Source organism: Periplaneta americana, chromosome 15 (assembly GCF_040183065.1).
Source record: "Periplaneta americana isolate PAMFEO1 chromosome 15, P.americana_PAMFEO1_priV1, whole genome shotgun sequence".
NCBI lineage: Eukaryota > Metazoa > Arthropoda > Insecta > Blattodea > Blattidae > Periplaneta > Periplaneta americana.
In genome coordinates this window covers 142313245-142329351 of record NC_091131.1, presented here as the reverse complement: position 1 = coordinate 142329351, position 16107 = coordinate 142313245, and the positions used below count along the sequence as shown (strand labels likewise).

Genomic DNA, 16107 nt, shown 5'->3' with positions numbered 1-16107 from the left:
TAACCCACTAATTTTGTCACATATCTCAAGCTCACGTCTCTTAGCTATTCTATCAACTAACCCACTAACCTTGTCACATATCTCGGCCTCACGTCACTTAACTATCTCCTCAACTAACTCACTAATCTTGTCACACACCTTGGTCTCATGTCAATTAGCTATCTCCTCAACTAACCCACTAGCCTTGTCACATACCTCGGCCTCACGTCACATAACTATCTCCTCAATAACCCACTAACCTTGTCACATACCTTGGCCTCACATCGCTTTAACTATCTCCTCAACTAACCCACTAATCTTGTCACATACCTTGGCCTAACGTCACAAACTATCTCCTCAACTAACCCACTAATCTTGTTACATACCTCAGTCTCACGTCGCTTAACTATCTCCTCAACTAACCCACTAACCTTGCCACACATCTCGGTCTTAGTTATCTGTTTAATTAACCCACTAACCTTGTCACATACCTTGGCCTCACATCGCGTAACTATCTCCTCAACTAACCCACTAATCTCGTCACATACCTTGGCCTCAAATCTCTTAGCTATCCTCTAACTACTAACACTGTCACATACTTCGACCTCATGTTTCTTAGCTATCCTCTCAATTAACTCACTAACCTTGTCACATACCTCGGGATCACGCTGCTTAACTATCTCAACTAATCCACTAACCTTGTCATACACCTTGGTCTCAGGTCACTTAGCTATCTTCTCAACTATTCCACTAACCTTGTCACATTACGTCATGTCACTTATCTATCCCCTCAACTAACCCATAACGAGACGGAAATCAAACGTCAGTTCTGTGTGTGGTATGGGGAGACATCGAAAACTGACCTAACTCGCTTCCTATATGTCCATATACATGTCACAAAATTAAAAGAACACAACGACCACTACTGCAAAATACAAAATAACAGAATTGCAATTTAACAAAACAAACACTTCACACAACCACTGCCGTCTATAAAAAAAGGCACTGATCAATGACATCAACGTAATAAACAGTACACAGAAGAACTTCAACATGGAAAATAATTCCGTGTTGTATTCTCTAGTAGACCTGGGAACAGTAGGTGACACTCAAAGCAATTGCATAGTAAAATGGCAGCAGTCTCGCAGCAACATAGATGATGCATCCATGGAATTTGCTAAGACGAAGAGTGTTGTGACTATGCACAATGCCTTCAGACAACAGTTTCTTGTTAGGCATTCAGTGACAAGACTACTGTGAAGTGGCATTCTGACTTCTGAGGAAGGGATGCATGCATACACAATATGATCACAGGGAAGTTCATTCAGAACAATGGCCTGTCAATGCAAATTTTGGAATCTGTGCAGGTGTCAGTTGTATGCAGCTTTAACAAGTCTGTCTGCAGCCTAGAGTCAGAGGTATCTAAATCCACCTATTCGTCTGGGGCTTCACCTTTACAAACTGTAATTGGTGCATGAATTGTACCTGGATGACTTTCCAAAATGATTCACTTTATTGGAATTATTAGAGGACGAAAAAGATCTGCTGTAAAAAATAAATTTCAATAATGAGGCAACTTTCCATGTCAGTGGGAAAGTGAACATGCATTATGCCACCATGCCACATGTTATTACGCAGGGTGAACGTGATTTCCCAAAAGTCAATATTTTTTGTGCCATGTTCAAATGGAAAGTGCACGAGTTATTCTTCTCCTTGAGAACACTATTACTGGTTTCAATTATCTGAATATGTTGGCTCAGTAGCTGTTTCCATTATTGGAAGACAACGAGGAGGGCATGAGGAGGGCAATGAATTCCTCTTCCAGCAAGACAGGGCACTCCTCAATCTAATTGACTGCCAGAGAAGTGGATTAGGCACGCCAGAGCTAACAATGTCTTCTGCACATGGCTACTGTGACCATCCAACCTTTTTGTAACTTCATGAGTTACATGAAAGATGTTTTCTTTGCACCTCTATGGTCTGAGAATCTGTAACTGTTGTGCTGCCATAGAGTCCATTCTGGCAGATATACTGCAACGTGTATGGGAATATCACCTTAATGTCTGCTGCATGACACAAGGGACGCACATCTGAGTTAAGTACCTAAAGTGTTAGAGTTGCTCTTTTTGGAGACACCAATTTTACATGCATATGATCACTGACATGACATCATGCCTGTTTAAAATCATGCAGAATATTAATTGTGGACACCATGCAGTATAATATAAATTAAGAATGGAGAAGTATAATTTAATTTTCTAGCTTCAAAGAACTACAACCAGTGATGATGATGATGATGATGATGAGGAGGAGGAGGAGGAGGAGGAGGAGGAGGAGGAGGAGGAGGAGGAGGAGGAGAAAGAAGAAAAATTAAAATATACTCACTTTTGTAAGCATACAAATATTAAAACTTTTCAAAGTCTAGCTTTCCCTCATCAGCTCTTGTAGACAACATTGTGCTTAGAATTTACTATGTACAGTATTTAAATATGAAATTTATGTTTGAAGCTTCATTAATTAAATTAAATTAAGTAGTTTGCAAGATATTGTGTTTACAAGGAGTAACATTAGGATATATATACACACTATTTATGTTGTTGTTGTTTTATAATGCCAGGCGTTTGACAATAAAGTCATTTGACCTCTTGCACTCCAATATTTTTCAAAGATATTATCATGACAAGCCACACACACTATTTATAATTACAGTGCAGTGTCATGAAAACTGTGCATAGTTCATAATCATCATTTTCTTCTTCTTCTTCATCATCATCATCATCATTATTATTATTATTATTATTATTATTATTATTATTATTATTATTATTATTATTATTATTATTATTATTATTATTATTATTATTATTATTATTATTATTTTGTCCAATGGAAGAACCCGTAACTTGTCATTATTCAACCCACTGCCAAGGATTATAGACCATTTAATCTGTCAGGGTGCTATTCATAGACATTTCGCAGCACGCGCTACGAGTGTACTAAGCTAGACCGGCTATCCACTGGTTACTAGTACAGAATTCAAATCATACCCTGTCGCTAACACTGGTTTATGAATACGAAAAACGCTGATAATCCACCGAAAGCCCGTGCTCAAAATGTCTATGAATACAGCCCCCAGAGACCAAGTACCACAGGTGGTAGGCCTACATTACATTCATAATGAATGAATGAATGATGAGGGAGAACTGTTGGGATGTCACAGGGAAACCAGAGTGCCTGAAGAAAATTCCTATTTGTCTGGACCACAGGCTTGCCCAACACAAGTTATTTCAACCTGGACCCTCTGGCTTATAAGTGCAGTGTTTTAATGCTAAGACACTATGGTGATACTTTATCATTCATTACATTTCTTTCATATGCAATTTATTAAAGAGGATTTACAGGAATTTAGAAACTAACTGCATAAATGTTGGTAGGAAGAATGCTCGACATAAAATAAAATAAAAATAAAAATAGAATTAAAATTAAAAATAGAATATTGTTGATCCACAATTAATTTAGGTGCTGTTACCACTCGGTACCCCTTTTTCAAGGGCAGCTATCTTTTTTGGATTCTTCTCTCTCTTAAAATAAACATTGTTAAGTCTGATTAGTGTAATATGTTATTAGTCAGCGATGTATGCAATGGAGGGAGAAAGGAACTGGCCATCCTTCCCCATTATCTCCTGGCTTAGTTGCCTCATGAGTGATGACTTATGAGATTCAAACCTGTCTTCGGATAGTTGACTAAACACCAAAAGAGGTAGGTGGCACAAGTAACATTATCCTATTAACGTAAAGTTAATTACTTTTGCCAATTCTTGATATAAATATGGTTAATCTTTACGAAGGTTTGTTCCAAGCAATTCATGTACTGTACAACTTCTTGAACTCTAAATTTTGCAAACTCAACAGAAGTTTTTCAATAAAATTAATTTCATGCTTCCGTAGGACTACTCAACAATTACTATTCAGAACTAAACATATCTGAGAGTGTTTGGTGTGCAGTGGTTTCATTTATATAAAAACGAGAAAGAAAGAAAGAAAGAAAGAAAGAAAGAAAGAAAGAAAGAAAGAAAGAAAGAAAGAAAGAAAGAAAGAAAGAAAAGGAAAAAAGAAAGAAAATTATTAAGAGCCAATTTAGAGTATATCATGATATACTGCTATTTCAGTGTGACAATTGCTAAGGTCATGACAACAACATTCAAGAATTCGAACTAATAACCACAACGAAAAGATAATGTAGGCTATTATATTATAATAAACCTCTTGATAACATTCCATCTACCATAGTTGGTACTATAATTAAGACATGTTGCTTACTTTGAAACAGCTTTTGAAGACACGAACTCTTTGCTTTTGTAGCTTACTACTCTTATTGCTGTGCAGGCCTTCATCCCAACAGCTTGTGGACAAAAGAGACAGCAACGCTTGAACAAGTCCACTACTATGCAATTCATATGCGGACACTACGCCCTCCTCTTGTAGCAACTGTGTCAGCTCCTCCAATGCTCCCTGCAGGATCTCACGCCATGCTGTGAAACTCTCACGGTTATTCATGTGCTGTAAAACATGATTGTTTTAAGAACTTCACAATAATTAAAAACTATTACACAAATAAACTTAAATAAGTATAAACCATGATACTAATGTTTTCCAACATTTATGGCTCGTAACTGCTCCATCTGGAGAATGACTGGGGCCAGACTCCACCAATGTAAAACAGTCTTAATATGAAGTTAAAGTAACAGCAGGAAAACACATTTAAAATAGGCTTGAATGAATGGAGCTACTGTACCAATCCAAAAGTATTTTAACAATTTTGATTCCAAATATTTTACAGCTATAAAGTATTGCTTTCTGTTGGAAGACAAAAGAAGTAGTTGTGGCATCCATGCAGAATAGTGAAAAATGTCACAAAAATATCTTCTTAACAAGACTAGCAGCGATTTCATCACATATTACACAATATCTTCTGAAATACTTAAGAATTCACTGTCATTCATTATATCAGATGATATGTCAGAAACCACAACAGATGGTTGCGTAAAATTCTTCTTATTTAGGTTGAGAATAATATTTAAAAGTAAAATTGAGCAGGTACACATTTCTTACACTGACTATACTCTTACTGTACACCTCCATACATGAAAAAGAATTCAGTACACTTATGAGCATGCTATAGTTTCTAAATATTATATCATACAAATAATTTTTTTATAATGTGTGGCCTAATAGTCATTTAAAAGTAATGTTCAATGTTCACGATACTTCTATACAGAAAATTAACAGAGGAACAGAAATACACTGTAGGTCTCTCACCTGTTTCTGACAAGCTCGTTCTATCTGGGCTACAATGTTGCCAAGTTTGGCAACAACGCCTCGTGGTTGGGCTTGTGCAGCTTTGAAATATTTCTCGTAAATTTCTTGTGCCTGAACTTTCACCTGGAAGAGAAATTATACTTCAGTCTCTAATAAATATTGCACGTGTTACCAGAAGTTTCACAAATGTCATACCTTCTGTTTCATGGCTTCTATCTTCGAACGAAGTCTTTTTCCACGTTTACCAGTCCAACCTGCAGCAAATTCAGGTCCTAAGGAGGTCTCAGCAGTGAACGAATGTTTTGTGCCACGATTGGATTCAAAAATGAATCCTGGAAGGTCCTCTCGCAAAATTGTAGCTTGCTATAAAGAATTATGAAAACACACAATTATATTGTGAGCATTGTCTGATAAACTTTCAATTCAGTTACATCAGTATAGTTTAACACAATGCAAAACTTCTGGATTGCTAATATATGTAGAATGGTCTATGTAAAGTGTTACAACCAGTATCTCTTAAATGACTGAAACTAAATTCTCGAGGGGTCTTCCAAACATTGACGTTTGCAACTTTTCAGTGTGCTCTATTCATGGGGTACTGAGATATAACTTCACAATTTAAAATATGGAATGATAGCATAATTTTTTAATATTTCGATTTTTCACTTTCATTTAAAACATTCTGCTCTAGAATATAGTACAATCTTAAGAAGTAATGGGCATTTCAGAAATTTCTAAGGCATACTCTGTGAAGTAACAGCATGTCTGACCATGAAGAGTGATCCTGGGTTAAAATCCTGGTTGGGACAAGTTATCTAGTTGGGATCAATTGAAGCAGAATTGCTGGGTAACTTTCGGCATTGGACTTCGGACTCATTTCGCCATAATTTATTCACATATCATTATTATCATTACCATAGTCCAGGTTAAGTTCACAGTGTAGCATGCTATATTCGTACAAGACAGTGACTGAAAAATATCATTCATAGAACAGGAGTGGTAAGTACAATAAGGTTCAGGCTGAGGTGCAAGCCTTTAGGCTCCTCCTCCGTAAAAGAAAAAAACAAAGCATACAAAGTATTTATTTATTTAATCTGGCACAGCTAAGGCCAGTAGGGCATCTCTTCCGCCCAGACAGATACTAAAGAAGTAACAATTACAAAGCTTTGTATTACTTTATTAACTACTCAACATAACTTCCATTAATATCTGAATACTTGTTTTTTTACAAAGAAAATTATAAAGGATAACTAAGATAAGTAGAATCTTTTATGTTCCAACTGCCTTTGCTGCATATTTAATGATTATAGTCTGGTGAAAATCTGTTTTCAAAGCCAGCTACTTGTGACATAAATATAAAATTAGCCATGTTATGTTTATTGATATGCATTCAATACATTTTTCAGGTGCCAATACTCAGAAACATAACGCAGTTTGATTTATAACAGTTAATGTGCTTTTAACATAAGGTAAATTCAGGAGAAATTATTATAGACTTATATTGGAAATGTTCAGTGAGCAACATGGGATGAAAATGCCACACATGGATTTATATGGCAGTAAGATGGTTACAAATCTTTTGCTATAGTAATTGTGCTGCTGCCACCCCTATCTCCACCCCCACCACAGCAACCGCCCACCACCACCACCATCACCACCATCACAGTAGTTGATATTATAGAGTAGTACTGGGGACTGACAAGTTGAGAGGGGAAGTTAGTTCCCCGCTTCCCTTTCTATTTTTTACGAGCAAAACCAATTACATCATGGACACAATTTATGTCCATATTTCATGGAAGAAAATGACTACAAAATAGCGAACAGTTTAAGATTTTATCGACTGAAACACGTAACTTAAATTTAATATTTCCTTAAACTACAGTTTGCACGTGGACAGCAATGGATCTGAAAATGCAATACCTACTTGTTTAGCCTCATTTAAATATAATATTATTCAATGTTACTAAACCTCACTCGAAGATGAACAGATTTTCTACTTGTTAACAATCAGCCTATGTTTGCTTCATAAGATGCCAATACAAGTTGGAGAAAACAAATTAGACGAAAATCTGACAAGCTTGAACGAATATACTCTTAACATGGCTCATCTTGGGAAAGTTTGATCACAGATGTAGTTTGTATCAGAAACTGACACAAGCCATGCTGCGAATAGCATAGATGGAGAATAGTAATATTTGATAAGGATTTATTAATAATCCAGGCATAATCTAGGCCTGTGTTTCTCAAACTTCTTGATGACGAGGACCTCTCTTTTTCTCATGTTCTTGAGTGCAGTCTCCTGGCCTAAGATATAGAGTAGAATTGTAGAACATGGTAATGTCAAATTTGGTATGACTTTAAAGAGCAAACGATTTAACTAAATTTTTATACATCTTGATTACATACTTTTAACACTGTATCACTAGTTCTGATAACTGATATGAAGGCGAAACTAGTCAAGTAGCTAATTTACCACTTGTTTCTATTTTCACACAAGAAAGTTTTATTATAACGAAATTCTTAAGAAAATTTTTTATTTAATGCAAAATAATAGAATGTGCTAATTTTCAAAGATCATCATCATCATCATCATCATCATCATCATCATCATCATCATCATGGCCCCCATTTGCTGCTCTCTGGACGTCTGGGGGGAGGGGAGAGTGACTTCCTGGTTGAGAATCAATGATCTAGGGCTACTAGGCTACCCAATTTCATCTGTAGAAGAAAAATATCAAAATTTCTCAAAATCGCAGAAGTAGTGAATCAAGTTCAAAACATACCAGGTGGAAAGTTGATAAAATTCTAGCTCGACTTGTCATAGCTTATGGGAGTAAAGAATGGACTCAGAAAAACAGATGAAAGACGATTCACAACATCTAAAATGAGATTTATTTATCAGAAAAACAGAATGATGCACCGCAGAAATAAAGACATGCTAAACGATCTAAAAGTTGAACTTATCTTAAAGTACATTCATAATTATTACAAAAGTCAATGGAAATAACACGCAGACTAGATGAATCCCAACAAAATGCAAAATGCCAAAAACTGATCTTTACCTAAAATGTGTCAGATGGTGGATGAGGATGAGGATGATGATGATGTTGTTAGAACTCCACTTACTCTGCTCGCATGAAATGAATAACAATTGCGACTGATAAAGAAAGAGAACACATACTGTACTGTTATTGCAAATTATCTTGAACTTCCTGAGCGGGGGCAGAGGGACGGAAGCATGTAATGTGGGTGGAGCCAACTGAGTTGTTTGCGCATGCTCTGCATCATAATCTCTTGTCGAGAAACATAGAACTACAGTATTTCCTTCACTGTGTACCAGTAGTGTTACAGTCCACATTTCACAAGAAGACCCGAGCAAGGAATGCGAGTTGTACCATGGAGTAGCAACCACAGGGTAGTAATTATGGTGAAATCACACCACTGCGGAAAAAAAGTAATGGTGTTATCCACAGAGAAATTATCGCAAATATAATTACGTGTTGTGAGGAGGAAAAATAAAACAAATGTTTGCTGGAACCTCTTGATAAGGAATGTGAGAGAGCGGCTAAATACTCTGGCAAAAATATTAGTTCCATGAAAAGAATTAAGAATAATATTGAATTACAACTCCAGGAAAGAATAGGTATGTAATGTTTAGAAATTATTGCTAAAATAGTTATGTACAATAGTGTGTGTACTGTGAGTGACATAATGAATTACTGTTGTAAGTTATTATTTTGTTATAGTTCTACAAAACATATTATTTCATTCCAGAATTAGGACTTTTGTAAAGTTGAAGTGGACAACTTCAATCAACATGGCATTCGGGATACAATCGAAGAATTCTATCTTGTTCAGAAAGCAGTACCTATGATTAAGAAGATAATTCTGAATGGATTGTGTATAATTGTAAATTAATGTAAATTCAAATAATAAGCCTGTAAAATATTGTTATAAGAATATGTACTACATATTAGCTGAAGGTGTAAATCATGCAGGCCTACATAATGTACAGAAACAGCTGTAGTAACTCCGCCATTGCCGGTCCCCAGCCCAGATGAGAGAGGAGTGTACACATGATTATATTTAAATACTTACTCATTACAGGTTAATTAAAACTTGCTACGAAACTATGTTCTCCTCTCAAAACTGGAGTGTTGTGAGAAGATGATGTCTGTATTGAACCAAGTTCTTTTACAATAGAGAGCCGTAAGGTGAAAGAACCAACGTTTTCTGAAAAGAGTCACATTACCTGAGGGAGGGGCATCCTTGCCGTGCCGTTATGTTGATGAATACATGCCGTACCGAGCAGTTTGAAAGACAGACTTAGGGGATGTAAGGTTCAAGATAACTTGCAATAACAGTACTGTACATACAAGTATGATTACAATTAGATTAAACACAAATTTAATATCCTCATAATATCCTCAAATGCATGTTTAAACAGACTTAATTCAATTATTGAAATGACTAGCACAGCATACTTCTTCCTTAAAAATATAACCAAATTAATATGATGTTCAGTTTTCTAGAGGTTTCCATCTAATGAAAGACCAAATTGAACACTTTAGGACATACATTTCTTTATATTCATTTCAAGAATTTTATTTTCCATTTGTAACAATTTTGTTATTGGCCTATACCATTTTCCTTCTTGTTCCCAGTTGAGGCCTGCAAAGTCCTTCATCAGTTTGGGAGAATCCAGAAGTCTTCTGCAGATCAGAAGGTGAGCTTCAGTCATGATTTCACTGTCTTCACAAATGATGCAGAGAATAAATGGTGAATGCCCCATTCTATAGAGGTATTTGTTGAGGCAATCAAGTCCTGTTTCAAAGTGTTGTAATACTGTGGCTGTCTTTCTAGGAACTTTCATAATTGCTTTTCTGCTAATGTTTCAATATTTTAGTACTTCTTTCCTTGTTGTTATTGGTTCAATTCCTAGGCACTTTGTCAATGAAGTCACTCACCATCTTGCACTCCAGTATTTTTGTACGATGTCATCATCTTGTAGCAATGCTATACATATTTTTGTGTGTTCCATATTCATCTCTTCATTTGCAACACACAATATACAGCAATATACAGGCGGATGTAGGCTATGGGAAATTTCTATCCTGTGCAGATGGCTTGCCAAACAATCATGACCTATTATCAACCTGAACATCGCAAAGTAGATTTATGTGGCCTTTGGGAGTTTATCTCAGGGTTAGACAATAAAATTTCCCAGGTTTTATCTTTCGTCCCATCCGAATTTTATTTTTGGGCAGATCTGAATTTACTTTTTGATCAGTTGTTTCACAGAATAAAATGCAAGTCCCTTATTAAATCATTGTAAGATTTCAGTTCCCTTTTTAGGCAAAAAGTCTGTTGTTTCATGTCTCTTTATATCACAACGGGAAGGAATCCACCGTGAAAAATTTTTTTTCTGTAGTTTAGTTAAGGTAATATATAATTTCCTTACAATTCTGAATTTAAGCCTATTTTGTAAGTGCTGTATGGCTGCACTTTAATCTGAGAATATGGCAGAATTTTAGAATTAATTTTATTATCTGTATAAGAAGTTTTGCAAAGACATATAAATCGCAGTAACTTTTCCTTCAAAATTTGATGTATATTCTCCCACACAATGGTGAAATGAAAAGAGAGGATATGTCCCTCCAGTTCCTGCTCCTCTTGCATGTGATATAAGAGATCGTTGTAATTGTTTTATTAACTCTTGAGTACTATGGACAGTTACTGTCACATAACTACTATGGAGGGTCTATGAGACCTCTGTTTATTTTATATATTTAAAAAATAAGAATTCATTACGTACAACATTTGCAACATATTGACCACTGATATATGACTACAGAATATTATAATATGTAAATTTAAGTCGTTTGGAAAATTAAATAGTCCAAAACAGCTACAAACAATAGAAATAACAAAAAAAAAAAAAAACAAAAAAATGCAGTAATGACTTGCTGTTTTTCCCAACGTTTTCATTTTTAAACTTATTAAACGATTATCATGTTTTTATATTGTCAAATAATAAGAATTCAGAATATAATGCTGCTATTTACTACATATGACTTTTCTTGGTACGAAAGAGTTTTCCAATCACTGCTTTTTCCAGAGTAAATATAAGCGCTATAAAGGTAGTTCATTCGTGCATCTGTCAAGCACTGAACTTTCAGTCTATATTTGGCTGGCCTTTTGGGAATATACATTCTGAACATGCACCTTCCACGAAATGGTACAAGTACTTCGTCAACACATACAGAGGCAACTAGAGAATATCAAAACTGATTTATTCTAATTGAAGATTTGAAATATTCTTGAGATTGCTGCTGTCCTATCTTATTTCTTCCTTTCCGCTCAGTCATCTGGACTGTCAAATTGTAAAGCAGCTAGTAGCAGTAGAGATGACAGTTATACCACACAACAATTCGAAAAATTAAAAAAAAAAAAAGAGAGAGAGAGAGAGAGGGAGGGAGGGGGGAGAGGGAGCGGGAGGGAGAGAGAAAGAGAGGGAGAGAGGGAGAGGGAGAGAGAGGGGGGAGATGCAGGTCTCGTCCAAACTGAAAGGTAGATAAAGAAATGGAGGCATTGGCTTGAAGATAAGATAAATATAGAAGCAGAAAAATAGGAAGAAGCAGAAAAATAGGAAGCGATCTAGCAGTCGGTCCATAGTAATTCAGGGTTAATGCTTGGCAGTTGGTGGATGGGTGTGTTTCTTTGATCTCCTCCAGTCTTGTTTTTGTTATGTTATGTTATGTTAGGTTTATCCTTATGGATAAGTGTTGTCTCTCTTCGTCAGCATATCAGCTTGATCACTGCCCTTTATTCCTACATGCAAGGGGATTCATTGCAGTACAACTATATCGCCTCGTTTTGTAAGGGTGTCCGATATCTTGAAGGTGTTTATATTGTAGTTGCTTATGGCTTGAATGGCTGCTTTGAAATCTATTAATAGAACTATTTTCTTTATTATTTTGGGCCTCTGGATGATTTATTTCAGCGCAGTGGCTATTGCTACAGCTTCATAGTTATTTGACACCATGCCCAAAAGCAAGTAGTGAGAGAATTCCTCACTATGCCTGCCCCTAACCCAATGTATAATGTATTCAGAGCCACTCTTCTCGTGGTTATCTGGTACTGATTATCTCCAGGGATATTTGAAACAATTTACCTGATGCATCTGTAGATTTGGAGAATGTTCCTGTTAGTGACGTACATATACTGATTTCAATATACATAATCTGTAGGATTTGTTGGTGGAGGATTGGGAGTAATTTTGTATTTCAGATGGTGATTCATCAGTACTTCCTCTGCCTTGGTTTAGAAGTACTGTTGAGTTTTTTTAGTTTACTTTTATGCTTGTGAATCCAACTCTGGCTACTAGCAACAGGCATCTATAATGAACCGATCAAAATACTCCTCATTTCTCATGAAAACCAAGAACTGAAAAGACTACAGTGGACTATAGTGGACCTTATGTTATCAGCAAACAGCTGGATACATTAAGAAGATTGACTTATTGATTGATTGACTGATTATGCTTGTGAATGTGGAACCATTGAATTTTGTTTTCTCACTATCAATTTATCTTGTGATTGCATGGTTTGGAGATCATAATCTTCTGCTATTGGATTGTTGTTGACTGCAATGCTATGATAGGGGTGATTTTATAGCACCTGTTATGAAGTGCCAGAGATTGTTTGATAGGTTCATTTTTTTAAGAAAGTATTGCATCTCCATATTTGGTTACAGGTAAGTAAATTTCGTTATTAATAACCCCATATTGCCTCCCCATTTGCATTCAACAAGTTGTTTTAGTGTGCTAGTCTTTTTGTTAGCTTTCGATATTAGATCTTATGTGTGTTGCTTTAATGATAGTTCACTGTTTAATTGTACACGAAGATAAAAAGTGTGTTGGGTATAACAATGTTGTACCAGTCTAAATCTATTTCATTTAAGAAGGATGAGAAAGGTACTAAAAGCTTCTTACAAGTTGTTCAATCGTAATTGTTTCTTCTGTTTACTTCTCACTCTCAATAATTTTACGCAATTAGTTCCACTACCATAAATCAAAGCGGAAGTCAATGTAACTAGATCATTTCATTTAACCACCATTAAAAAAATAAAATAAATTGGTTGGCACTCACTACTACCTGCTGTCCGTCTGAATTGTGTATGTGCAGTTCTCCCTCTTTACGACTTGCCAAGGCCCAATTTCCCACAATAAGTCGAGCTGGTCCAGGACGTGAAAGAATAGGTTGGCTGGGGGTGTTGGGTTTCACTTGGGCACGAGCCCGCTGAAGCTTTTCTAGGAACTCTCCTCTGTTTTCTGCAACAGAAAAACACAATCATATTATATAAATAATAAATAATCTTGAAACAAAAACAACAACCACCATCACCATCACAATTACCTTAACAAAAATGCTTAAACTGGCAAAAAAAAAAAAAGTAGATTATGTAAAAGAAATATACATACACAAACAATGTCCCCCCCTCTGCTCTTTCAGAGCCTACTTAAAACAATGTCCGATAAGCATATATAAAAAAACTAAACAGCCTACCTACAATTTTCATTAACATTTTTCATGGTACATGTACATATGTAAACAAAAATAACAAACACGTGAAAATAAAGCTATGATCTATCCAAAAACTATTTCCAGGAGGAAGAAAACTGATGATTATTGCAGGTTAACATTATCTCCTCCCCCATCTCCAGAATTGTCCTCTAATTTCGAGGTTGTCCATAGAGAAAGCATGCCAGATACAAGCAAATATCCTATGATGCTCATTCTAATGATCCCTGATTTCATTCATGATATAAACCAATTAAGATAATATATACATTAAATACAATGTCAAATTTATAACATCAAATTTACTTACTTCTTTACGGCTTTTAAGGAACCTGGAGGTTCACTGGTGTCCTCACATAAGCCCGCCACAGTCTCTATTCTGTGCAAAATTAATTCAGTCTCTATCATCATATTCCACTTCCCTCTAATCCATTTTAATAGTAACCTTCCATCTACGTCTCGGCATACCCAAAGGTCTTTTTCCCTCTGGCCTCTCAACTAACACTCTATATGCATTCCTGCATTCATCCATATGTGCTAAATGCTCTGTCCATCTCAAACATCTGGATTTAATATTCCTAATCACGTCAAGTGAGGAATACAATGTGTGCAGTTCTACATTGTGCAACTTTCTCCATTCTCCTGTAACTTCACCCCTCTTAGCCTCAAATATTTTTCTAAGCACCTTATTCTCAAATTTACAAAATTGGAAAATCTTGATAAGTTACGGTAAATAATTAATGCAGATAATAACAAAAAAAAAAAAAAATATATATATATATATATATATATATATATATATATATATATATTTTAATATTTGTACAACTTCTATATCTTCGAGTCCAGGATTTTTCTTTATAATATTGTGACAGCAACGTGAGATTTGAACTCACGACCAGCGTCCCGCAAGAGAGCAGGTAGCGCGTGAGTCGACACGGGCTCCACGGAGCACTGGGGGACGGCGCGCGGCGGAGAGAGGAGGTTGCGCGCGCAGCTGCTACTTGCGGAGTGAAGGGGGGACGGACCCTCCCGAATCGTCCAGAGGAGTCCGTCGAAGTGGAGATATCCAGATAATTCGAGAGAGCTATCTCAGGACACCATAGAAATTTCTCGTAACTATGGTTTGGCTATAAAAGAAGAAACGCGAGCGAACTTGAGCAGTTTCAGTTTCAGTTTATTCAGCCATTCAGTGAGTAAGCCAGTGAACAGAGCAAGCCAGTCAGTCTTGTGTACCGGAGTTCGACTTGAGTGTGCGTCCGCAACTGTGTCAGCATCCGAAGGCCTGAGTTCGAGTGCAGTGGACCGCAGTTGGAGGGACCTGAGTTCGAAGTTCAGTGGACTGTCTCTAAGGTCTGGGGTTCGAGATACTGTGAACTCGAGTGACTGAGCTAGAAGAACTGTGAACTGAGAATTGACAGTTCTGATTTGTAAATAGTGCTTTGTGAACATTAGTCAAAATTAACATTCATGGTTGTTCTCAATAATCCAAGTAAATTGTCATTGTCATCTGTGGAGTGAATAACGAATACTGTGTTGCTGTGTGGAGAGCAAATCCCATTGTTGACGGGAGTAGAATTAAATTGTAGAAAGTGAAGAGTTATTGTTGTGAGAATAAAATTACATTATTGTTTTTGAATTCTGAAGTTACAGTATTTTTGAAATTTATGAATAACTGAAGTACTGTACCCTTATACTCCCATTTTTTTCTCCAATATCTGTCAAATACAAAAATCTAATCAATAGTCGATCTATTACGCGTAAAACCACAATGATGATCGCCAATAATTTCATCTACATATGGAGTTAATCTTCTCAAAAGAATATTGGACAACTCATAACCTTATTCCTTTGCTGTTGTCATGCCGGAGAATTAGTCTCACTCCGAGGCTTATTGTTTGGTTTCGTAACAAGTTGTTTTTTATGGTGATGGGCTGTTAGCCCCCAAGCTGGAGGACCACCCCTTATCAGCTGTCCACGACTGCTTATTCAATATATCCGCAGCTACCCTCCATATCTGGAGGCCATCTCCTCTATCCATAACCTGAGGACGCGCCATTTCGTGGTGATAGGGACCCACAATACATGAATTGATGATCCACAGGTTTGTAAAATGAGAGTTTACTGAAACAAAGGCACTGTATAGAGATATCACTTGAAGAGGTGTTGGTTGCAAATATGTTGCCTGTTTTGCAATGTTATTGACTTTCTCGTTTCCAGGTATACC

At 36.3% G+C, this 16107-nt stretch overlaps 1 protein-coding gene across 19 annotated transcripts in view; it reads right to left on the bottom strand.

Annotated features, from left to right (window-relative positions):
• Ufd4 (ubiquitin fusion-degradation 4-like) overlaps positions 1–16107 on the bottom strand; it is a 465356-nt gene that overhangs the window by 170669 nt on the left and 278580 nt on the right. For 11 of the 19 annotated variants that reach the window (XM_069848281.1, XM_069848285.1, XM_069848292.1 and 8 more), the window contains 4 exons: positions 13449–13630; positions 5494–5661; positions 5299–5421; positions 4300–4539 (listed from right to left, as the gene is read on the bottom strand). In XM_069848281.1, coding sequence (XP_069704382.1) covers positions 4300–4539; positions 5299–5421; positions 5494–5661; positions 13449–13630 — 713 coding nt within the window. The remainder of the gene's footprint in view (positions 1–4299; positions 4540–5298; positions 5422–5493; positions 5662–13448; positions 13631–16107) is intronic. The other 8 variants (XM_069848282.1, XM_069848288.1, XM_069848291.1 and 5 more) reach the window with 1 other exon arrangement.